This window comes from Euprymna scolopes, chromosome 19, assembly GCF_053919585.1.
Source record: "Euprymna scolopes isolate OS-2025 chromosome 19, ASM5391958v1, whole genome shotgun sequence".
Classification (NCBI taxonomy): Eukaryota; Metazoa; Mollusca; class Cephalopoda; order Sepiida; family Sepiolidae; genus Euprymna; species Euprymna scolopes.
This window is the reverse complement of record NC_136500.1, coordinates 145,286,633-145,314,617: the sequence shown is the minus strand read 5'-3', so window position 1 is coordinate 145,314,617 and position 27,985 is coordinate 145,286,633. Positions and strand designations below refer to the sequence as shown.

Here is a 27,985-nt window from a genome sequence, read left to right as displayed (position 1 = left end):
GCAGTGCAAAAGTCAAAGTACACTTTCACTTAAAAAGATATCAAAAGACGGTTGACATCTTAAATGCAATCAATCGTATTTCATATCTAAAGGGTGCCACAGACACATCAGAAGCTCTTAAAATACCAAGGACAATGTTCTTACCCAAAAAAGGAGACCGTCCTGATGTACAAAACGTTGCTGTGTTATTAACGGATTCGAGAGAAAACATCAATTCAAATAAAGCAATTCTTCAAGCCAAACGAGCACGCGACAAGTTTTACAAGATTATTGCAGTGGGCATTGGTTTTTCTGGTGAACAAGAACTCAATAGAATTGCAAGTGATGGTCTCAGCTTTTCTACTCAAGATTTCCGAACATTGTCTTCTCTACTGACACCTGTAGCCCAGGCCATTTGCTCAGGTGAGTTATATTTTCTTTCCTATTAAATTAACTTCTTTTGTAAGTGGGAAAATTTATGTTTTATAAAGAAAATAGTGAGCATTGAAAGTGTATGCATTAAAAACTAGATTACTTAGCGAAAATTAATTATTTTGTGTATCCGGGCTGAAAAAAAATAAACGTTTTTTTTTTATAAGTTCACAGACATTCATGAAAAATATATACTAAAGGTTACATTTTAAAATTACTAATATTATAGCTCTAGATAAATAAATACATGTGTAAAATAATATAAAAACAGATAATTAAGAGTTTTAACACCAAATTCAGGGTGATCCCCACGAAATAAAAATGAACCCCAATTTCTGATAGGTTTTATTTCATAATTTCCTGCAATAATTAAATAAAAATGTCGTTATAACCAGTTTGTTTTGTTTAAAACATAACAGCAAAACATGAGGATCTTTTGATGCTTTTTCTTTATTCTAGAACACACGTTCGACAGGGCTTTCATTTAGCTCTATGCATTTATTGAGACGGTATACGAATTTGTCTATGACATACTTATAAACCAACTGTAGTATTGCTACGAATGTCTTCACGATGGCTTCCTTCACTTCTGTAATGGCCCTGTGTTTCCATGCATTAATTTAATCCTGGAAAAATGGAGGGGAGAGGGTCTAAGGTCTGGCCTGTGAAGTGCCTACTCAACCACAGGCTTTAAACATCCAACGTTTTCTTTTAGCCAATCCTGGACAGACTGAAGTTTGAGAATTTGCTCTATTTGTAAAAAACAAAATTACAGTGAGCAATGAGTTTAGAGTCTGACAATTATTCTTGCACACTGTATTTGAAATGATGTTGAATTAATTCTTTCACACTATCGATCAACTCAGCCGTACACTTCTTGAGGTATTTCAATAACTTCTATTATAGTCACCGGCTGTAGTGAGGTTCCCCACAGTCTTCAGGTTCTCCAAGTGGTCCACCTAGTATTGAAGGGTGCCTTTTCATATCTAAACTGATACATGAATATGCCCTGCTCTTTATTGAACAAGCTTGTCATATATTTTTTGATGGGTTTACTATTTTTATCTGGTTTTGTTCTGCACCAGGTTCTGAGAAATGAGGATTATTGATGAGTTAATGAAGAATATATGCAGAAAGTACACATGCGGGGGGTCATCTTGTATTATTATTTATAGTACATTTGGAAAAATGTATAAACAGTCTGAACTGATTATTTTTGAGAATTAGAATGTTATCAGTAAACGTGATGATATAAATAAATTATATTTAACTATATATTCGATAGCCTCTGTAAATTATTATAATTGAATAATTTAATTCTATTTTAAAAATTATATAGCATTTCCATTGAGGCAAAGCATGTACACAAGTAAAAAATTAATACATTTTTTGTTTTTGAAAGGTTATTCTTAGATTATTATATTGCTATTCTCTCAAATAAACAATTATCATAGAATAGTCTAAACACCATTATAAAACGCAGCATTTAGTTTGTACCTAATTTACAGAATTTAAAATTGCTATTTTTGGAATTAAAAGTGTCAAAATTACCTTCTCTTCACTATATACATACCTCAAGATTGTATATATATATATATATATATATATATATATATATATATATATATATATATATATATATATATATTATACATAAATATATATCACAGATATATATATATATATATATCATATATATCACATACATATATATCACAGATATATCATATATATCTGTGATATATATGTGATATATATATCTGTGATATATATACGTTATATATATATATCTGTGATATATATGTTATATATATATATATATATATCTGTGATATATATGTTATATATATATTATATATATATCTGTGATATATATATATATGATATATACGTTATATATATATACCTGTGATATACATATATATTACATATACGTTATATATATATCTGTGATATATATATCATATATTACATATATATATCACATACATATCACAGGTATATATATATATATATATATATATATATATATATATAATCACAGATATATATATATATCACAGATATATATATATATATATATATATATATCACATATATATCACAGATTTATATATATATATATATCACATATATATCACAGATTTATATATATATATATATATATATATATATATATATATATATGAGAGAGAGAAATGAGAGGTGTAAAACCTATACAGTGTTGTATGTATGTATGTATATATATATATATATATATATATATATATATATATATATATATACCAGAGAGAGAGAGAGAGAGAGAGAGAAATAGAAAGAGGAATAGCAGAAGGAGAGGGGTAAGCCGAATATTGTATTGTGTCAGTGTTATATAAATTACTGAATAAGCTCCTATACCTATACTTGTTCTTTCTCTAGAGTATTAGTCATTAAAACATTAAATTTTAAATTCATTTTTATTCATGTTATGTATCTGCTTTATTTTGTTTACTTATAAATGTTTTATAATCATACTTTTTGCTTATATGAATGACGTTTACTTTAAAATGTTTGAATTTGTACTGTCTATTTTGTTAATTTTTAAATATTAGTAGCATTTTGTAACAGTTGATATTTCTTTTTTCCAATAAAGCAAAGAGATTTGATATTTTTTGTTAATAACTCTGTTGAATCTGTATCCTGTTGCAGAAATTGACCTGGACTATTTCATCCCCGAAAAAGGACGGACAACCCCCTTTGGTTGCAGTAATAAGCAGTAATAATTAAAAAATATTGTTATTGTCTTTCACTTGTGTTTTTATTTTGATATCCAAAAACAACCGGTCGAGATCCAACAACAAAGAAATAATGCTGCGGAGATTGGTTTTTGTCTATTTACCAAATCAGGATTTCTTTGTGTCTTATCATCTCATCAATTTCCTATCAACTAATAAACATTTTCTATTTGTATCCACACTTGGAAAAGGTTAAAAAATAATTGATATCTTTGAAACTGTCAATGCATTACCTACTTAAAAAGTACGAAACTGAAATATTCAAACTTGATTATATTGGCTTAATAGAATAATAATTATAACAAAGGCATAGCTCATGTTCAAACGTAAAATTCATAAAAAGGCACACACAATGTAAGTTTAGATGCACTCAATAAGAACATCTGTCACTGGGTTAGGGTTATGTCATCTCATGCTTAAGTTTGAAATAGTATGTAAGCCTGTTTTGCATGCGGCTTTGGAACATTTTCGTTGGTTTGTCATGCTTAAGTTAGCAGCTGCATTTGTATCACTAAATATACAAATGTCTTGTACAATTTATTTCACTGGCCAGATTTTATTTTGAATTTGAAGTTGAAACACAGGAAAAATATAGTTTTTAAATAGTGTATTATCTTCTGTAATATAGATCAATAAATGTTTAAAAAGTTTTGCAATAAGTTTGCAAATCTACATTCAGTTTTAAAATTGCAATATTATTTTACTTTTCAAATATAAAACAAGTCATTACAAAGCAACAACAACAATCTTTTTCATTCTGCGTGCTTCTATATTAAGCTATCAATTATTTTATAAGCAATCTTATTCATCCTCTCTTTTAAAAATGGGGTGAATTTTAAGTTTAAGGGGATGCGAATGTTTTGAGAGTTTTGCTAAGCTAATGTTGTTACTATAACGCATTATTACAATTCTGACTCACAAAACACCACTGATAATCCCACTATCTCTACCTTGTTTTATCAAGTTATCCATGCAAATAACTATTATACAATTATTATTATATTAAGCCAAGAAACCTCTGAAGTAAATTTCAATGAATACCGTTTTTAGTTAAGATTTAATTCATGATTTTAGGATAAAACTTAAAATATAATAAAAACAAAGATGCAAACTGTCACTCTTCAGCGCTTTTCACCATTCTTATATAGCATTCTGTTCTAACAGCAAACCACATTGTTAACCACAGTTTTTCTATACATTGTTAATTTTATTAAAATAGATTCTTAATTTGTATGCTCTCAGAGGCGATCATCTAGATTAATGACTAGAGTACTGTACTCAAATTCATAAATTGGAAAAAAAAATACGAATGTAAAAAATAATTGGAGAAAACGCAACTCGATTGTGAGTTTTATAAAAGAATACTGAATTTAAAAAGTGAACGAATATTAAGGATGATATAAAGCTATTTCATTAATTATTGAAATAGTGTTGCTGCAAATATGCTTGTTACCTTTATTGTCGAAGAAGTCATCTTTAACCTGTTCCAAGTGTTAATTTTTGTTATGCTTTGCTTTCTATTTCCAGCATCTTTATCTTTTTATTCAATCTACCACCGTGATTAATCTCCTGGTCCCCTTTCACTAATTGTCAACTTTCATTACACACATACACACATAAACATATTCACACATTTTCACTGGCATATGCATAGACACACACACACTCGTGTGTGTCAGTAAGTGTATGTGTGTATGTGTATGTGTACTATTAACATTCCTCTATTCTCTCAGTCCTCTTGATAAAAACCAATATCTATTCAAAGTTGCCTTGATCCTGTGTAAACGATGTTTTTGTGCATGTTCACTTTTTTTTTTATATTTCTTTTACAGCAGCTCACAAAGTCTTTGGTCTAATGTTTTACTGATTAAGTACTATTTGTTTTTCCTACATTAGAAAGCAGAAAATAAAAACTGAAGCTAAACTATATTTCAATTAGCTGAAATAACTATAAACGGCATAAAACTATAACAGGTTTCTTCCATACAAAAAAAAAAGTTCTTCAGAAAAAACAAGTTATATTTTTTATAGAAATAATTTTTTCATCTGATAATAAATTTTAGTCAAAAAATAATGCAGGTATTATTCCTTACAGATTACAAATATTTTTATTATTTCTAAATGAAAATTTTATTATGATATTAATTTAGTTTTTCTGTTTTCTGTCATATCAACTGTTTTCGGTTGTTGAACCAGAGTAATTATTTTAACTGATTCATCAAATATGAATGGCTATCATACCCATAGCTAGAGGAAAGTTATTAACTCACAAGTGAATTGATTTTAAATTATTCCTTTGATTTCATCTCTTATATAAAGTCATAAATTACATAATGACAGTAGATTATGTTTTTGGTCATGATAAAAATAATGTAATCTTAATTGCATTGGAACGAACATGAATCAAATAAGTATATTGGTTGGTCAAAAATATTTTTTTTATATTTCTACTAGTAGTTGTTTCAAAGATAAACTGATATTAGGTCAAACAGCAGTCAGCCAACTTTCTTTTTTCTATTGAACCAATCGACAGGGAGTTGAACAGAGAGAGGGGGACAGTCGGAAGTAAATATAGAGACGCTTTAAAAGAAAAATATTACATGCACTTTTTAACTCTTCTATTTTGTTACTTTAAAAGTTTGGTAACCTTGTAAATTATAAAGGCACGTGCATTCCCTACATCTATGATTTCATAATTTTGTTACTTCAGTTTTTATTTTCTGACTTTTTACACATTTTACCATTGGTATCTTATCACTTTATTTATCCTCTCTGTGTTTTAATGATCGCATATACTGATTTTAAATGTGAAATAATACATATTTTTTAAATGGGAAGTTATTCCATTAAAAACAACAATATATGAGTGACTTCATATGAATATGATGCCAAAAAGTAGCACTTTTATCTTATAAATATTGTAACTAGTTTTATTGGAATTGATGTAATTATACAATTTCTAACGACTAAAAATAAATTGCTGGATATCAAGAGTGGACTCATCTGGAGGTGCATGTTCATAAGCACAGATGCATGAAAAAATCAGTTGTTGATCATTTCAATATTGCAGAATTACTGTTAAAAATTGGTCAACAAATTATTTTCTTGAATTCTTCATTAACCCAATATTATTTTCTCTTACAATACTTGGGATATTCCTCACCATTTCTATTATTTTTGTTCTCCCCTAAACGAGTACATTTTCTCTGGTATAATTACATATAAATTAAGCTAAAACTTTGCCATTATGATAGTAATGTTAGCCTAAAATATAAATTCTAGCATGAGTATGTAGTTCATAATTGTTAATATCTTTGTTCTTTATTAAACTATGTTAAAAAAAAATTTATTAAAATATTCAGATAATGCATTCTGAGTTTTACGAGGCAAACAAATAAGAAGAAAACAAATGAAGAATAAAAAGAAGATATGTACAGAACTAGTATAATGCCATAATATCTTCTCAGATAAAAGCTAAGTAAATATATCTATTCATGAATATATTTTATTTTTAAATATATACTTTTTCGTTTTACTCTTATGGCATATCCACGTGTAAAAACATTCGTATTAATTGTAGTAAGAAATATCTCAATGTTATATCATATAAGTGGATGTGTTCAGACATAAAGCAATCAAAGTTACTAGTTTTCTTTAGAATTAGTTCAAGAAATCTAAAGCACTAGCATGTGTGATACTTATTAAAATAACTTCAATATTTTTAAGAATTTCCAACTTAAATTTTCAGGAGCAACATTCAATATATCCTACGCTGTAAAATCTGTTTCCTTCTAATTAGTTATGTCATTTATTATATATATATATATATATATATATATATATATATATATATATATATATATATATATATATATATATTAAGTAATGTGATTTATAATTTAAAAATTAAAAAAAAAAATTTTTAATTTAAAAATCAAATTTTAATTAAATTAAAAATCAGTTTCATAAGAAGGAACAACAACAAAGTCAATTATCTGTACGATCGTTTCGGAAATCCGTGCTTTTTATTTGTGGTATACATGAAGTCACGTAGAACAATTATACATAGTTTTTTTGGTAAGCACGGTCTCCTCATCAGCAAATTTAGGAGGATTTCTATTGAATTTAACAGACACCAAAAATAAACCTAGCATTAAAAGTAAGGCAGATGAATCTTTTAGTTTTTCTTTTTTTGAAATCAGGAACTGTGTTTAAAGTAGTCATTTAGATGTTTGCTATAGCTTTTTATTTTATTAATCATTCAATAAAATAAAAAGCTATAGCAAACATCTAAATGACTACTTTAAACACAGTTCCTGATTTCAAAAAAAGAAAAACTAAAAGATTCATCTGCCTTACTTTTAATGCTAGGTTTATTTTTGGTGTCTGTTAAATTCAATAGAAATCCTCCTAAATTTGCTGATGAGGAGACCGTGCTTACCAAAAAAACTATGTATAATTGTTCTACGTGACTTCATGTATACCACAAATAAAAAGCACGGATTTCCGAAACGATCGTACAGATAATTGACTTTGTTGTTGTTCCTTCTTATGAAACTGATTTTTAATTTAATTAAAATTTGATTTTTAATTTTTAAATTTTTTTTTAAATTTTTAAATTATAAATCACATTACTTAATATTGAATTAGCTCTAGGACATTTAACTATCGAGCTTATTATATATCTAAATTACAACGAGCATTTCCTGTATTTTAATTAAACTAGTAATTTCACTATTACATTAAAATACACTTAGCTCTTAAGACTATTATTCTAATCTCCTTTAAATTATATATATATATATATATATATATATATATATATATATATATATATATATATATATATATATATATTTACAATATGGTGGATCTTCATGCTCCACACTCTATGATTCATTGTGACGAACAAACATCACAGGCTTTTATAATAGACAACGGTAAAAGAGATAAACACATTCATAAATTAAGAGGAATTACTGAAAATTAAAATTAGCTTTTGTAAGTTTCTTTGCACAGTGTGTAGTTTTATGCGAACTATGATTCCATGTAAGTAAAATTAGAGTTAGAATTGTGTATTTTGAAATCGTTAAATGCATTATTTGTTTATAATTTGCATATAATCTAGTGATGTATACATGTAACAAATGCATATTTTTAGGAATAGATTTCTGTATTTTCCGACATATATTTGCATGTATTTATATATGTGAATAAAACCAAACATATATATATGTTATAATATCTCTTTTCCAGCTGCTGCTCCTGAAGGTAAATTTAATTTATTTCTATTTCAAATATCCAACAAAATAACTAATGTATATATATATATATATATATATATATATATATATATATATATATATATATATATATATATATATATATATATGAGTGTGTGTGTCATCAAAGTTTAATTAAAAATCTATTGTAGTTTTAGTATAAAAGTAATGCATCGAATATTGTATATATCAAATATTATATACATACAGATATATATATAAAGATATATAAAGATATATATATATATATATATATATATATATATATATATATATATATATATATATATATATATATATAGTAAGTTATAAAATATATATGGCGATTAAGCTACACTGAATATTCCGCGTTTCATCCACCCTAGGACCCTTCAGGCTTATGTGCATAAGCCTGAAAAGTCCTAGAGTGGATGAAACGCGGAATATTCAGTTAGCTTAATCGCCATATATATTTTATAACTTACTAACTAGCTCTACTTACGTATTGAGCACTTTTGAAGTAAATACTTAAAGTTTACGCATAAATTTATACTTTCGTATATTAATTTTATGTGAATATATATAAGATCAAATAAATATCAATAACATGTCAAATATGTATTTTATAATTTAATTTACACACACACACACACACATATATATATATATATATATATATATATATATATATATATATACTCGGGTTTTTTATATTCAAAAGTAATGGACTAATGAATTCAAGGAGGTTGTTAGATAGTGCTCAATAAAAAGAGCTGATAATACTTGTTTATTGTTATATAAACATGCTCACATCCCGCTGCTACAAATAGCCACTTGTTTCAATCAAACAACAGATATCATCAGGCAGCGACTTGACTATTCAAAAGTTCAATGAACCAATTGAACTTTTGAATAGTCAAGTCGTTGCCTGATGATATCTGTTGTTTGATTGAAACAAGTGGCTATTTGTAGCAGCGGGATGTGAGCATGTTTATATAACAATAAACAAGTATATATATATATATATATATATATATATATATATATATATATATATTATTTTATGTAATAAGAAACACTGATAATTATTTGAAAATGCAAGCAAGTTAATTTATTATTGTGTGCATTATATGTTTATTAAAGTTTATTTAACCGACAATAACTGATGGAGATGAATCCAACCGCTTTTATTCTGCATTTCTTATAATGCTTTAAGTATGGAAGCCAATGCTTGTGCATAACAATACAACTTTTTAGGTAGAAGATACGATTCATAGGTATTACCAGTTTTTATTTCACAATTTTTTAAATATTATTTCATTTAGGAAAATTTAATATGCGATTTCCTCGAACTTTATTCTACCAACTTCTATCTCTTATTGTAAATTTATTGTTCTCGTCAAAATGAGGCAATCGATCAAGTTTAAACAAGTTCCAAGCAAGCAGCAGTTTGGAAATCTTATTGGGTACCAAATCTGCGGCGTATTGTCCTTTCTTTTTTATATTTATGAATTTTGTTTTTAAAGTAAAATTTAGAAATATTTGAATCTATCCAGAACGCTTTTTATATGCTTTTTATTCTTACGTATTTCAACAATTTTACCTCCAGAGACTGTTAGTATTTACTTGGACTGACAAAATTGCTAATATTGTTTGGGCAAAAGATCAGAAAATGCCTTGAAGCAAATGCGGAATCACTTTACAAAACTATCGTTTAAGTTGTTAATATATATATTTATTCTTCATTATTTTTTCTGATTTGCATTGTGATATATACAATTACTTGAATGAGGATGTGATTATTAAAATATATAAGAAATGACAATTATATGTATATATTATATTTTTTGTTCTATTTTGCAGCTATAACTGAAGGTAAGTGTCATTCTGTTTCAATGTGATTATTCAAGAAAATAAAACTTGTAAACCACTTATTTTTATTTTAGTATGTAAATACAAAATCTATCAAATAAATACCAAAGTGCTAGCATAAAATTCACTTTACAAAATAAATGATGAGAATGTTATTAATGTTATTAATATTGCATTAAAATAAAATTAGAATTTAAATAATAACTATCGAAAATATGGTAATGAAAAATTGCTATATAGTGATATTCTAATATTACGCATATGCAATAAGTTATGCTTTGAAAATTATATTTTCTTAAATCATAGAAAAAAATGATTATATTTTGTTAAAGATGTTTTGTCACTGTCTTTTAAGTGTTATTCATTATTAAATACTTTTTATTTTATCTTTTTTTTTTAGCTCCAAGACCAACGCAACCTGGTAAGTAAATCAATCCTAACTGGCTGCTTATTATATTTTATAAAAAATGTAATCACGGCAAAATATTTCATTTTAATGTTATTTATAATACAACATTTTGCTTCCTTATTTTTTAATAATAAAATCTAAAGTTTCTCTTTTAAATGCATATGCATAAACTGATATAAAACAAAATTTAATTTTAAGGTATTTTTGAGATATTCATGTATATGTGTGGGTATGTGTGGTCGTCTCTGCGTGTGTGTGTGTGTGTGTGTGTGTGTGTGTGTGTGTGTGTGTGTGTGTGTGTGTGTGTGTGTGTGTGTGTGTGTGTGTGTGTGTGTATTAGGTTGGTGCAAAAATAATGTCGTTTTGGATATTCAACTTCAAAAGATCATAACTCCTTTCATAATAAACGTTATTCATCGAAATAAGAATCATTAGAATCGATAGAATTTTTTCCAACGATAAACAAGTATATTAATCCCATTAGCATAGAAATCCGGAGTTCTGGAAGTGATGAATTGATAGAAGGCCGATTCGGCATCATCTCGGCTTTTGAAGCATTTTTCGTGCAGGAAGTTGTTGAGATGCTTGAAAAAGTGATAATTGGTGGGCAACCAAGAAAGATTTGGATAATAGTCCGCAATAAATAAATGAATAAACAATACTCATCTCAATAATGAATTCCAATTAAATAAATGATATAAAAGTCTGGTGTTTTATATTAGTAGAGGGCACATGTTCAATGATTTCACTGTTGATAGTATGATAATATGATGATGTCATAGTTAAAGACTTGCCCAGTAAGTGTTGAAATTATAATGTGGATGATAAGGATGCGGAGAGAATTTTATTGGAAGTTATAACAAAAAAAGTATAACAACAAAAAAGATGATAACAAAAAAAAAAGCGTTGAACCCTCCGGATTTGCAGTTTGAAGGTGCTGGCAATGGTTCTGTTGTCGTAACTTTGATCGGTAGAGAGCATGAGTTGTACAGTGGTGCATCTCCGATCTCGCTCGTTGAACATCGTGTCACTTTCAGACATGATAGGCGGCTCCTATCGCTCTTGGGATTTGTACACAACTGGCCAAATAGTAGATGGTCTGCAACAACAAAAAAAAGAAAACCGGTTTTCATCAAATGGAAATGGAATCACGTCGTCTTTTCTAGGATGACAATTTTATCGTTCCGCCTTGTATTATTATGTTTTAATAGCAACACTTTAAATCAAATTATAACATTCTTGTTTTTTTAAACTTAGTTTGATCATGAGCTATACTGACTTTTTTATATGTTTTACAAAATCATAATATTTCTATCGTTTCACTTTTTCTTTGTTTTTAAATTTTTATTTAAAAATTATATCAAAACATATTAAATTTTACATATTTATTATTTTCATCATATTTTCCTAATATAATTTTGATATAACAGAGGCGCACTCTAAAATTCATGTTTTTCTTCATTTTACGGGAATAAATTAATGAAAATAGTTTTGCTTTTCAACTTTTATTCGTCTTAAAAATTACGGTTCTTGTGTAGAATTCCTTCTGTATTAAAATCAAATATAAAGAAGCACCTGTATTATGTACGAATCAGTGACAAAACATAATTTTCGTATTCTAAAAATCACATAAATTAATCAAGTAGTTTTACTTTTATAAAGAAAATCATTTTAAGCAAGTAATGGAAATTCGTACACATTACACATAAACGTAGTAAGTATGAATTATTGTTGAATAACTTCTATGTTTTTTTCTTTTGGGGTTTTTTTTTTTTTAGATTTTTTTCGAAAATTACAAAATTACATTCGAATTTTGAAGGTCATAGGTTATAAGACGCCAGACATTTTACTGCATAAAATAAGCATCAATGTTGTATGAATTAAATTCTGTGTTCATTTTCAAATATTTTTATTTTCAGTATAATTGATTACATTTCTAATTTAATCTTAAAATGTTTTCCATCACTTTTTTATTGTTTGTACTTGCTCAACAAGAAATCCATGTGTTTTATTTTTCATATTGCATGTGTTATTATTATGCATATAAATATGCATTCAGTGTAATTATGGTTAACATTCTGTGAAAAAAAATAATACATATAAAAGACTAAATAAAAGGTATACCATTTTAGAATCTCGCATTAAACGTTTACAATGTTAATGAAAATATTATAAAGAAATGAAATATTAAATCGTAAACATAAAATTATATAATCAAAAGTTAACTATAATCGTTACAAAATAGAATGAAACTTTAAAAAGAATTTTAATAAAAAGTAATACATATTTTTTTTAATTGATTTTAAAACAAATAAATATTATAAACGGATAAATAAATACTAACTGATTAACAAAAAATTAACTTAATTTATAATAACGTTAAATGATAAAAAATATCACATCAACATTAAATAAATTATAAGAAATTTAAAATAGAGTTTGATATGTTTTTTCCTAAAACTAATTGATTTATGATTATTGTTTAGGAAAATGCGCCGCTGCTTCAAGTGACATTGTATTTATTTTGGATTCATCAACCAGCGTGGGCAAAGAGAACTTCAAGAAAGTCCTCACGTTTGTTCAGGATTTTCTATCTGATGCTGATATTGATTCAGGCAATGTGCGTGTGGCTGTGGTGATCTATAGCACTAATGTACACATCAAGTTTCATCTGAATAGATATCACCGGAAACAGGAAGTGCTAGATGCAATTGGTCAAATACCTTACATTACAGGCAATACCAACACATATGGTGGCTTAAACACAATGAAGGAAATTATGTTCTCTGCTATTAATGGTGACAGAGCAAATGTACCCAACTTGGCCATGCTCATCACCGATGGAGTATCAAATATTAATGCTCTTCAAACCATTCCGGAAGCAGAATCCGCTCGCGATCACGGAATCCATATCTATACCATTGGTATCGGACTGGCCGATACGAGTGAGTTGCACAAGATTGCATCTTCACCGGCTTCTGAAAATAGTTTTACTGTCCAAGAGTTTGATGAGCTGGAAGCACTGAAGCACAAAGTATTTGAGCAATTTTGCCAAGGTAATAACAGACTTGCTTCTTCTATTTGTCCAATCTTCTTGGTGAGATGTCAATGTCTGTTGTTCCTGCTCATGTGATCACTGCTGCTCATGCAGCATCTATACGCGCACACACACGTCTCTCTATATATGTATGTATATATAGATATCTTTTATCTGTTGGTAAATGTCTCTCCTGTTGTACTTGTTCAACTGTGAAGTCAGCACATTTCCAATGCACTCATTTCACACGCATTCTACAGTTCTCTTGTATTTTGTATTCTTCAAATAATGTGATTCTCATTATCTGGATTTTTTGGACTACTGTTTTCATGTTGAATGTTATTTGTGCAACGTTTCGGTTGATGTGACTTTTGACCTTTTATTTTTTATTTTTTTACATGGGGTTCACTCAGGGATAAGGGTTATTGCGTGTACAGTAATCAATGAGATAGTATTGTAGTAATCATTAGTATTGGGGGTTTGATAGTGTCTTACTTAAGGGGACGGTTTGTTAGGAGTTTATTTATGTTGGACTTGAAGACGTCCAAGTTGTAGTCAGGTGGGAAACAGGCAGGCGGCGTGCAGTTCTAAGAAAGAAGCTTTGCTCATGGAATCTACGTTTGGATTTAGGCACAGATAAAGAGTAGGGAAAATTATTGACAGTAGTTTCAGCCAGACGGGTGTTTCTCATGAAAGATTGGCGAGGGGGGGCGGACGAGGGATTGGAGCTCAGACGAGCACCTGCCATGGAAATAGCGATAAAACAAAGACAGGCTCGCAACGTCTCTTCTGTGGGAGAGAGGTTGCAGGGAAGAGAAAAGGGCATCCCTCACTAAACCACGAGGTCTATTTTGTACTTTGTCAAGGCAGGATAGGGTGTTTTTAGCAGCTCCTGGCCAGATGTGGAAGCAATACTCCATCCTTGAACGTACTTGGCTTTTATACAGATAGAGAATTGCATCAGTAGTGATTAGGTATCTCTTAATAATATCATGGGTTCCATTCACAATTCTCTGCAGATTCGCAATTTTTACAAATAGACGCCTGAGTTTGACAGAAAGAATTCCCAAGTTTGATAAAGTACACCCGAAGAAGATCGAAGGTTATATCGACTGAAACGTTGTGCAATTAACACTAAAGATGAGAACAATAGTCTGAAGAATCGAAATACTGTGATTCTCTCTGCTCTGACTGCGAATTTCCTTTATTTTTCAAATCATAATCTTGTTATTTGTCCAGTTTTCTATCAATAATTTAAGACTATATGTTTTATTTGATGCATGTTTAACATTTAAATTGCTATATAGTGATATTCTAATATTACGCATATGCAATAAGTTATGCTTTGAAAATTATATTTTCTTAAATCATAGAAAAAAATGATTATATTTTGTTAAAGATGTTTTGTCACTGTCTTTTAGGTGTTATTCATTATTAAATACTTTTTATTTTATCTTTTTTTTTTAGCTCCAAGACCAACGCAACCTGGTAAGTAAATCAATCCTAACTGGCTGCTTATTATATTTTATAAAAAATGTAATCACGGCAAAATATTTCATTTTAATGTTATTTATAATACATTTTGCTTCCTTATTTTTTAATAATAAAATCTAAAGTTTCTCTTTTAAATGCATATGCATAAACTGATATAAAACAAAATTTAATTTTAAGGTATTTTTGAGATATTCATGTATATGTGTGGGTATGTGTGTGTGTGTGTGTGTGTGTGTGTGTGTGTGTGTGTGTGTGTGTGTGTGTGTGTGTGTGTGTGTGTGTGTGTAGAAGATAAAGAATAACAGAACGACAATATAAAATATATACTGATGCATATAGATTTAATTGTTTATTTATTGTGGACTATTATCCTCATCTATTTCTTAGTTCTTAGGTGGTAACCGTGACGAGATAGGATGTAAAGCAGTAATTGCGTAGAACGCAATTAGCAGATTCAAAGTTGCTATCCCGTCACGGTTAACCACCTCATGAAGGCCAGAGGAATAGTTGGCTGAAACGTCGTGAAACACCAACTAAAAGATGAGTATAATAGTCCACAATAAACAAAAGAATAAATAAAACTCATCTCAATAAACATTCTAATTAATTAAATAACATAAAGATTAAATCGTTTATTCAATATGGATGTTACATCAATTAGGGCTGTATGATCGGTAAAATCTTTATACCTAAGCATTTAAAAATCTATATGAGCTACAAATCAATTTGTTGAGCTTTGCATTATTCCGATGGGTCTCCGCTTAAAAAATCTATCTAATTATTTCAATTCTCCAAATATATATTTATACATATATGTGTGTGTGTGTGTGTGTGTGTGTGTGTGTGTGTGTGTGTGTGAGTGTGTGTGTGTGTGTGTGTGTATTAGGTTGGTGCAAAAATAATGTCGTTTTTGATATTCAACTTCAAAAGATCATAACTCCTTTCATAATAAACGTTATTCATCGAAATAAGAACAATTAGAATCGATAGAATTTTTTCCAACGATAAACAAGTATATTCATCCCATAAACATAGAAATCCGGAGTTCTGGAAGTGATGAATTGATAGAAGGCCGATTCGGCATCATCTCGGCTTTTGAAGCATTTTTCGTGCAGGAAGTTGTTGAGATGCTTGAAAAAGTGATAATTGGTGGGCTAACCAAGAAAGATTTGGATAATAGTCCGCAATAAATAAATGAATAAACAATACTCATCTCAATAATGAATTCCAATTAAATAAATGATATAAAAGTTTAGTGTTTTATATTAGTAGAGGGCACGTGTTCAATGATTTCACTGTTGATAGTATGATAATATGATGATGTCATAGTTAAAGACTTGCCCAGTAAGTGTTGAAATTATAATGTGGATGATAAGAATGCGGAGCGAATTTAATTGGAAGTTATAAAAAAAAATAACAAAAAAAGTATAACAACAAAAAAGATGATAACAAAAAAAAAAGCGTTGAACCCTCCGGATTTGCAGTTTGAAGGTGCTGGCAATGGTTCTGTTGTCGTAACTTTGATCGGTAGAGAGCATGAGTTGTACAGTGGTGCATCTCCGATCTCGCTCGTTGAACATCGTGTCACTTTCAGACATGATAGGCGGCTCCTATCGCTCTTGGGATTTGTACACAACTGGCCAAATAGTAGATGGTCTGCAACAACAAAAAAAGAAAACCGATTTTCATCAAATGGAAATGGAATCACGTCGTCTTTTCTAGGATGACAATTTTATCGTTCCGCCTTGTATTATTATGTTTTAATAGCAACACTTTAAATCAAATTATAACATTCTTGTTTTTTTTAACTTAGTTTGATCATGAGCTATACTGACTTTTTTATATGTTTTACAAAATCATTATATTTCTATCGTTTCACTTTTTCTTTGTTTTAAAATTTTTATCTAAAAATTATATCAAAACATATTAAATTTTACATATTTATTATTTTCATCATATTTTCCTAATATAATTTTGATATAACAGAGGCGCACTCTAAAATTCATGTTTTTCTTCATTTTACGGGAATAAATTAATGAAAATAGTTTTGCTTTTCAACTTTTATTCGTCTTAAAAATTACGGTTCTTGTGTAGAATTCCTTCTGTATTAAAATCAAATATAAAGAAGCACCTGTATTATGTACGAATCCGTGACAAAACATAATTTTCGTATTCTAAAAATCACATAAATTAATCAAGTAGTTTTACTTTTATAAAGAAAATCATTTTAAGCAAGTAATGGAAATTCGTACACATTACACATAAACTTAGTAAGTATAAATTATTGTTGAATAACTTCTTTGTTTTTTTCTTTTTGGATTTTTTTTTTTTTAGATTTTTTTCGAAAATTACAAAATTACATTCGAATTTTGAAGGTCATAGGTTATAAGACGCCAGACATTTTACTGCATAAAATAAGCATCAATGTTGTATGAATTAAATTCTGTGTTCATTTTCAAATATTTTTATTTTCAGTATAATATATTACATTTCTAATTTAATCTTAAAATGTTTTCCATCACTTTTTTATTGTTTGTACTTGCTCAACAAGAAATCCATGTGTTTTATTTTTCATATTGCATGTGTTATTATTATGCATATAAATATGCATTCAGTGTAATTATGGTTAACATTCTGTGAAAAAAAATAATACATATAAAAGACTAAATAAAAGGTATACCATTTTAGAATCTCGCATTAAACGTTTACAATGTTAATGAAAATATTATAAAGAAATGAAATATTAAATCGTAAACATAAAATTATATAATCAAAAGTTAACTATAATCGTTACAAAATAGAATGAAACTTTAAAAAGAATTTTAATAAAAAGTAATAAATATTTTTTTTAATTGATTTTAAAACAAATAAATATTATAAACGGATAAATAAATACTAAATGATTAACAAAAAATTCACTTAATTTATAATAACGTTAAATGATAAAATAATATCACATCAACATTAAATAAATTATAAGAAATTTAAAATAGAGTTTGATATGTTTTTTCCTAAAACTAATTGATTTATGATTATTGTTTAGGAAAATGCGCCGCTGCTTCAAGTGACATTGTATTTATTTTGGATTCATCAACCAGCGTGGGCAAAGAGAACTTCAAGAAAGTCCTCACGTTTGTTCAGGATTTTCTATCTGATGCTGATATTGATTCAGGCAATGTGCGTGTGGCTGTGGTGATCTATAGCACTAATGTACACATCAAGTTTCATCTGAATAGATATCACCGGAAACAGGAAGTGCTAGATGCAATTGGTCAAATACCTTACATTACAGGCAGTACCAACACATATGGTGGCTTAAACACAATGAAGGAAATTATGTTCTCTGCTATTAATGGTGACAGAGCAAATGTACCCAACTTGGCCATGCTCATCACTGATGGAGTATCAAATATTAATGCTCTTCAAACCATTCCGGAAGCAGAATCCGCTCGCGATCACGGAATCCATATCTATACCATTGGTATCGGACTGGCCGATACGAGTGAGTTGCACAAGATTGCATCTTCACCGGCTTCTGAAAATAGTTTTACTGTCCAAGAGTTTGATGAGCTGGAAGCACTGAAGCACAAAGTATTTGAGCAATTTTGCCAAGGTAATAACAGACTTGCTTCTTCTATTTGTCCAATCTTCTTGGTGAGATGTCAATGTCTGTTGTTCCTGCTCATGTGATCACTGCTGCTCATGCAGCATCTATACGCGCACACACACGTCTCTCTATATATGTATGTATATATAGATATCTTTTATCTGTTGGTAAATGTCTCTCCTGTTGTACTTGTTCAACTGTGAAGTCAGCACATTTCCAATGCACTCATTTCACACGCATTCTACAGTTCTCTTGTATTTTGTATTCTTCAAATAATGTGATTCTCATTATCTGGATTTTTTGGACTACTGTTTTCATGTTGAATGTTATTTGTGCAACGTTTCGGTTGATGTGACTTTTGACCTTTTATTTTTTATTTTTTTACATGGGGTTCACTCAGGGATAAGGGTTATTGCGTGTACAGTAATCAATGAGATAGTATTGTAGTAATCATTAGTATTGGGGGTTTGATAGTGTCTTACTTAAGGGGACGGTTTGTTAGGAGTTTATTTATGTTGGACTTGAAGACGTCCAAGTTGTAGTCAGGTGGGAAACAGGCAGGCGGCGTGCAGTTCTAAGAAAGAAGCTTTGCTCATGGAATCTACGTTTGGATTTAGGCACAGATAAAGAGTAGGGAAAATTATTGACAGTAGTTTCAGCCAGACGGGTGTTTCTCATGAAAGATTGGCGAGGGGGGGCGGACGAGGGATTGGAGCTCAGACGAGCACCTGCCATGGAAATAGCGATAAAACAAAGACAGGCTCGCAACGTCTCTTCTGTGGGAGAGAGGTTGCAGGGAAGAGAAAAGGGCATCCCTCACTAAACCACGAGGTCTATTTTGTACTTTGTCAAGGCAGGATAGGGTGTTTTTAGCAGCTCCTGGCCAGATGTGGCAGCAATACTCCATCCTTGGACGTACTTGGCTTTTATACAGATAGAGAATTGCATCAGTAGTGATTTGGAAGAAGATCGAAGGTTATATCGACTGAAACGTTGTGCCATTAACACTCAAGATGAGAACAATAGTCTGAAGAATCGAAATACTCTGATTCTCTCTGCTCTGACTGCGAATCTCCTTTATTTTTCAAATCATAATCTTGTTATTTGTCCAGTTTTCTATCAATAATTTAAGACTATATGTTTTATTTGATGCATGTTTAACATTATATGATTTCAAATCTTTTTTAGTTTTAATATTTATTTCTTTTTTAGTTAACAGTTATAAATGTATGTTAAATAGACCGATAAAAATAAATTTATGTTAAATAGACCAAGAAAAAATTTATGTCAAATAGACCGATAAAAATAAATTTATGTTAAATAGACCAATAAAAATAAATTCATGTTAAATAGACCAATTAAAATAAATTTAAGTTAAATAGACCAATTAAAATAAATTTAAGTTAAATAGACCAAGAAAAAAAATTTATGTTAAATAGACCGATAAAAATAAATTTATGTTAAATAGACCCATAAAAATCAATTTAAGTTAAATAGACCAACAAAAAAATTTATGTTAAATAGACTGATAAAAATAAATTTATGTTAAATAGACTGATAAAAATAAATTTATGATTTAATAGGCCAATAAAAATAAATTTATGTTAAATAGACCAATAAAAATAAATTTATGTTAAATAGACTGATAAAAATAAATTTACGTTAAATAGACTGATAAAAATAAATTTATGTTAAATAGACTGATAAAAATAAATTTATGATTTAATAGGCCAATAAAAATAAATTTATGTTAAATAGACCAATAAAAATAAATTTATGTTTAATAGACCAATTAAAATAAATTTATGTTTAATAGACCAATTAAAATAAATTTATGTTTAATAGACCAATAAAAATAAATTTATGTTTAATAGACCAATTAAAATAAATTCATGTTTAATAGACCAATTAAAATAAATTTATGTTTAATAGACCAATAAAAATAAATTTATGTTTAATAGACCAATTAAAATAAATTTATGTTTAATAGACCAATTAAAATAAATTTATGTTTAATAGACCAATTAAAATAAATTTATGTTTAATTGACCAATTAAAATAAATTTATGTTTAATAGACCAATCAAACCATTGTTATAGGAAATCATTGTTCATTAAATGGTAAAATTCTATAGAGATTAAAACATTTACTTTGTTTCTGCCTTATTCTAAATAATACTTTTGCACCGCTAAGTTGAAAAAGGCCGAAACATCAGAAAGTTTGTGATAAATTAGAAATTAATGTGCGAGATGAACAATCATAATAAGCTACCCCTTTTCTTTCTTTGTTCGTTTGGATTACTCTTTTCTTTCTTTTTCATTTTAACTTCTTTATGGTGGTCTGCTGTTGGATTTTTACATGAAGATGTGATTCAGACGACTGAAGTCTTATAAACATTTTTGGATTTTGGAACTTGATTAATTTCACACAGAATTGTTACCTTATGTATGTGCGTGTATGTATGTGTATTTATATATATATATATATATATATATATATATATATATATATTTATATTTATATATATATATATATATATATGTATGCATGTATATGTATGTATATATGTATATTTATATGTTTATATTTACGTATCTGTATATATATATATATATATACTTAGGCATGTGTTCGCTCCCCATTGATGTGCCTCCGTACGTTGTACAGGTGTACGCGTGTGTGTGTGTGCTTTCTTTACTTATCATAAACAATTATTTATTAATATTTTAATTTTTAATTTATTTTATTTACTTACTGATATTCTTACCTATCATTATACTATCAAAATAAACCTGTAACGTATAATTCATTAATTCATCATTCTATTTTTCCGTTTCTTTTTCTTTCCTTTTTTATAAACAATAAACATCTTTCAATCTCTCCCCGCCCGGCTAAATCAATTTACACCCCATTTTCAACCCGTTCCTTCCTCTTCCCACCACACCATGCCCACTAACATTAACTCTCCAACCTGTTGCCATGGTGATCCTTTAAATTAACTGTTACCTATGCCGTTATGAATATGAATAGCGTCTTTTAATTTTAAACCGTTATAAACTAAAAAAACAACGTTTATAAGAATTAACACATAATTAATATTTAATTATAAACCCCTCTCTTATCGTATACACTCCTACTACTTTAAATTCCAACGTCCTCTCCCCTCCACTCCCCCTTCTTTTCTAACTCCTCTTCATCTACGATTTTTCCATTCTTCTTTGATTTTATAACTTAGTCCATCTATGAATTCTGACGATGCTAGTTGGATCTTCCTCTAGTTGAAACAATATGTAAACTCATTCTGGACTCACAGTAATAAATTTCTTATATACTGCCCTGGCTACACATTGAGCACTCTATTCCGGTTTTTTCACCACTGGTAGGTTGGTGCAAAAATAATGTCGTTTTTGATATTTAACTTCAAAAGATCATAACTCCTTTTATAATAAATTTTATTCATTGAAATAAGAATCATTAGAATCGATAGAATTTTTGCCAACATAAACAAGCTTATTTATCCTATTAGCATAGAAATCCAGAATTCTGGAATGATGAAGTCATTGAAGGCTGATTCAGCATAATCTCGACTTTGGAAGCATTTTTCGTGCAGGAAGTTGTTGAGATGCTTGAAAAAGTGATAATCGATGGGCGAGAGATCTGGTGAATATGGCGGATGAGGCAGAGTTTCGAAGCCTAATTCGTTCAGCTTCTGCAGGGTCAGTTGAGCAAAATGTGGGCGAGCGTTGTCATGGAGGAGAATTGGTCCCTTCATATTGACCAATCTCGGGCACATACATTGGAACTTCTGGTGCATTTCGTCAATTTGTTGCCGTAATCTTCAAGAAGCTGTGATGGATTAGACCAGCTGCAGGCCATCAAACAGTCACCATAACCTTTTTTGGTGCAATTTCGGCTTCAGGAAGTGTTGTGGACCTTCTCATGTCATCCAACCACTATGCCGAGCCTCACCAGTTATCGTAGAGAATCCACTTCTCATCACAAGTCACAATCCACTCGAGAAATGGGTTGTTTTTATTGCACAGAAGGAGCGTAGAAGATACGTCAAAACAACGATTTTTTTTTTTATTATCGTTCAATTCATGCAGCAGCCATTTATCGAACTTTTTTGACTACCCTATTTGCTTTAAATGGTAAACGACTGTTGGGTGACCAACTTCGAGTTCAACAGCAACTTCCTGTGTAGTTTGCGACGATCGGCTTCAATTAAGGCTTTCCAATGTTCGTTATCAACTGCAGTCAAATGGCCGCGGCCGTCTTCATCTTCGAGGCTCTCGTCACCATTGTGGAATTTCTTGAACCACCATTGTGCATACATTCGTTAGTGGTTGTTGGGCCAAATGCACCATTGATATCGCAAACTCTCTCGGGAGCTTTTTGACCTAGTTTGAACTGGAACAAAAAAATTGCGGATTTGAATTTTGTCCATGATGTCAAAAAACCTTAAAAAAAATGAATGAAATAACATGATCCGATAGTGAAAAACGAGCTTCAAAATGTTATATATTAGGTTGGTGCAAAAATAATGTCGTTTTTTTTACGTTCATCTTTGAGTAAAAAAACATTATTTTTGCACCAACCTAATAACATAGCTACATATATCAATGAATTAATTTAGAAATCATATATAAAAGTATCGTATGTGAGAAAACGATATTATATTCACACCAAACTAATATATATCCATTTATACACATATATGTATATATATATATATTTATATGACAAGATAATATACATATATTATATGCCAAGACAATATGCATATATTATATGACAAGACAATATACATATATTATATGACAAGACAATATACATATATTATATGACAAGACAATATATATATATATATATATATATATATATTATATGACAAGATAATGGATATATATTATATGACAAGATAATAATAAAACCTATATATATTATATGACAAGATAATATATATATATGTATATATATTATATGACAAGATGATAAATATATGTACATATATGTATATATATGTATATGTATGTATACATATATGTATGTATATATATACATATACATATATGTATGTATACATATATGTATGTATATATATACATATACATATATGTATGTATGTATATATACATATATATATACATATGTGTATGTATTTATATATATATATATATATATATATATATATATATATATATATATATATATATATATATATATATATGATTTTCAGAATGTGAGAGATTGTATATAATAAATTCCACAGCCAAACAACGTCGCAGCCCACAAGAGCCATGACAGTCAAAGAACCGGTTCTTTGACTGTCATGGCTCTTGTGGTCTGCGACGTTGTTTAGCTGTGGAATTTATTATATATATATATATATATATATATATATATATATATATATATATATATATATATATATATATATATATATATATATAATATAATATAAAGCTGAACGTCTCTGTGTGTGTCTGGTCACGAATAGGCTCCTATATAGTTGACTATTGTAGGAAACTGATCACATATAATGATAGAAGATGTATCAAGACACAGGAATCGGTATGTTTGATCTGGCATAATGATGATTCATTAAAATTGTGGGGTATCTGTACACGCCTGGTCCACAAAGTGTGGAAATAAAAAATTGAAAAATTAAAAGAAAAAAAAAACGTTTACAAGTGTTTTTGATATAGATCCACATAATAATACTTTGATAAGTATGTTTTAATTAAATAGGGATGGTATAATAAAATTGTGGGGTCTGCGTTCGCGCCTAGCCTCCATAGAATGTAAATAGGCACAAACTTTAATAAAGACTTTTTATATCTATCTGCGTAAGTATACTTTGATAATTATGTTTCAGTTTGAAGAAATATGGTATAATAAAATTATGGGGTGTTCATTCCCGCATGACCTCCATAGAATGGAAATATGTCACAAAGTTTAACAAGGTTTTTTAATATAGATCCACAGAATATTGTGATAAGTGTTTCTGTGTGAACAGGTATGGTATAATAAATTATGGGGTGTATCTATTTTATTTTTACTTCCATCATATTTTGCTTTGGTATTGATACCCCCAAATTCGAAGCTATCTTTTTACAACTCTTTCTTTTCATGACCTATCATACTTTCATAAATCAGAGTCCATTTTCTGTATGCTGTTTTTGAACCCAGTCAACGACGGGTACTTTTGCTAGTATATATATATATATATATATATATATATATATATATATATATATATATATATATATACATAACAAGTAAAATATAAAATAAATCCGACTGTATGAGACAAAATTGAGAATAGGTATACCTAAAACTCAAAAATCCACTGTAACGTTTTGCTCCAGGGCGTTAGCAAGGATGAAATTTTGCTTCGTTTGAATTTCGCTCTTGATAAAGCCTTCGTAACAGTTGGACTAAAAGTTGAAATTGATATTTGAGTTCTGAATATTCCCTTTTCCATTTTATATTATATATATCATTTTACATTCGATTTATGAGATGAAAGAAAGAATTAGTAAATAAAGTGATTTTAAAGCGTTAATCGTTATTAAATACTTTTTATTTTATCCTTATTTTTAGCTCCAAGACCAACGCAACCTGGTAAGTAAGAAATGTAATCACTGCAAGAAATTTGATTTTGACCTTTTTTATAATAATGCTACATTTTGCTTCTATATTTTTTAAATAAAAAAATTAATCTCTTGCTTTAAAATGCAGACACCAAAATCTCCCATTAAAAATTATATATATATATATATATATATATATATATATATATATATATATATATATATATATATATATATGGGAAAATTGGTAATTAGTAAAAACCTGAAGAGAGTGCTCAATACTATTGCAGAGCAAATATGTGTTTTATTTTTTTATTACCCTTTCTGGACCGTGTTTACGATTTAACAGCCTCGTCAGACCTTACAGAAAACCTGTTTTCTGTAAGGTCTGACTAGACTGTTAGATCGTAAACACGGTCCAACATCCGAATCATATGTAACCAAACAGATAAAACGGTAATAAAAAAAATAAAAAACATATATATATATATATATATATAATGGGCTCTCCTGTTGATTTAGACTTATGGGGTCCACACAACTTATAATTTTAATTGATACACGTATATACACACACATGTACATACAAATATTTACAGAAATAAATACACATTCATATGCACACATATATATATACATATATATACACATACGCATATATATCACAAAGGATAAAATAAATTTGGCAAAGGTATGGTAAAGGAAAAATCTAAAACATACAAGTTTATCTTGTATAAGGACTTGAGCATGAGTAAAATGGAAAAATGCTAAAAATCTTCTCATTTTTTGCTAATTTTTTAAATTTCACACTTGATAAACTCTTTGAAACGTTAAGATCGATATTTGAGATTTTATCTCATGTATATATTGTTTTAATTTATATAAGCTATAAACTTTATGAAAAGAAAGACAGAATTGGTCCTTTCATTTAAAAAAAAAAAAAAAAAAGAATGAACGCTTTAAGGGCAATGCTCGAACCCAATGTCTTCTTCAACTAATTAAAAATTGATGCTATGAATTCATAATTCAAACAAATCAAACTGGAAATGAACATTTCTATATTATCCCATTCGTTTTAGTATTTGGTCTATCATTTTTTTTCAGTATTTCTTCTATAAATACATATATAAGAATCCACCTGGAGAGAATTGTATAAAGATAATATCTAGCAGATAACAATCTTTGCTTGATGACTTTTGGGGGTCATGTAAGTCACATTGTTAAAAATGAAAATCAACTGCTGTCATAAAATCATCTGACTTTATATTATGTTACGAATAAACTAAAATAAATTCAATGCATCTTTCTAAACTCTCAGCTTCCACAAACTCGTGCAACTTAGTACTCTGCAATAATTGCTGAATTCACTCTTGCTAATTATTTTATTTTCGTTTTTGAATTCACATTAATTGTTTCTTCTGAAGATAAGTTTGTTTGTTTTTTTTTTCTCAAATTTTTAAACTTCACATACTAAACCTAACTATTTAACTAAAAATCTTTATCGGTTCTACATTTTTAAACTAACCTAAAATGCAAATATCTCTAGTCAATATCATTATTTTTCTTTATATTCATTTCATAAACTCATTATATAGTAATTACTGTGATTAATCACGTATGAAATTATTTAAGTTATTTTTCTAAATAGATTTAAGTAACATGTTTATATAAATACATTTCAAACATTTTCTTTCGATGTATGATTTCTACATTGATTGAGAGTTTTCAAATAGATATATAGTGTCGATTTTTAAGAACCTGGTGAAAAATATTGACTTTCAAAATTATTTATAAGTTCTGCTGCTCTTCGATGAAATCTTTGAATTATTAATTAATCTAGCGATAATCCATCTCAATGTAAATTATTATACCTTTATGATTCTTCATCTTCATAAACGACCTGCCTGATGCAATCTCGTCTGAGATGCATATATTTATTAATGACACGATGCTTTTATTTTCGGTATGCAGGCAAATCGATCATACATATATTCAAGGCAATAACTAAATCATTTAAAAAATGAATCTGTAGCTTTTAGTAGAAACGGGACAACAATGGATGGTTACATTTAAGCCTAGCAAGACAACACTATTTTCTTTTAACAATTATAAGAAACGTTTCTTACAATCAATTGCTATGGCTGATTGCATCCATCTTGAGACTTAACATACACAGGCTACATGCATTAAAATAAATACAAAGTAAATACCACCAAGTTTGCTGTAAAAAGGTAGGATCCCTGCATCAGTTTAGTAAACTTCTCACACTTGCCAGTAGCTTATAACTCTGTAAAGCCACCATTCACTCATGCACGGAGTAGTGTTACCAGATCAAGGCTGTTGAACTAAACACTAGCATCTCTCTCTCTTTTGGGCAGAGTACAAGAAAAAGAGTCTCTAACCTAATTGATTCTGGACAGTCTACCAAGCTCCAATCCCTGTCCCACTGCCACATTGTTGCATCTCTGTGTTGTTTTAGAAGCAATTTCACAGAGTATGCTCCAATGAACTTAATATGCTT

The 27,985-nt window shown here is 28.7% G+C and overlaps 1 protein-coding gene across 1 annotated transcript in view; it reads left to right on the top strand.

The window, feature by feature from the left end:
• The window catches only part of LOC145240384 (uncharacterized), a 569,837-nt gene that overhangs the window by 146,297 nt on the left and 395,555 nt on the right, over positions 1-27,985 (top strand). Inside the window, exons 12-18 of the mRNA XM_080103965.1 lie at positions 1-402; positions 8,445-8,506; positions 10,722-10,746; positions 13,217-13,859; positions 15,235-15,255; positions 18,300-18,874; positions 25,475-25,495. The exon at positions 1-402 is cut by the window's left edge and continues 153 nt beyond it. Coding sequence (XP_079960091.1) covers positions 1-402; positions 8,445-8,506; positions 10,722-10,746; positions 13,217-13,859; positions 15,235-15,255; positions 18,300-18,874; positions 25,475-25,495 — 1,749 coding nt within the window. The remainder of the gene's footprint in view (positions 403-8,444; positions 8,507-10,721; positions 10,747-13,216; positions 13,860-15,234; positions 15,256-18,299; positions 18,875-25,474; positions 25,496-27,985) is intronic.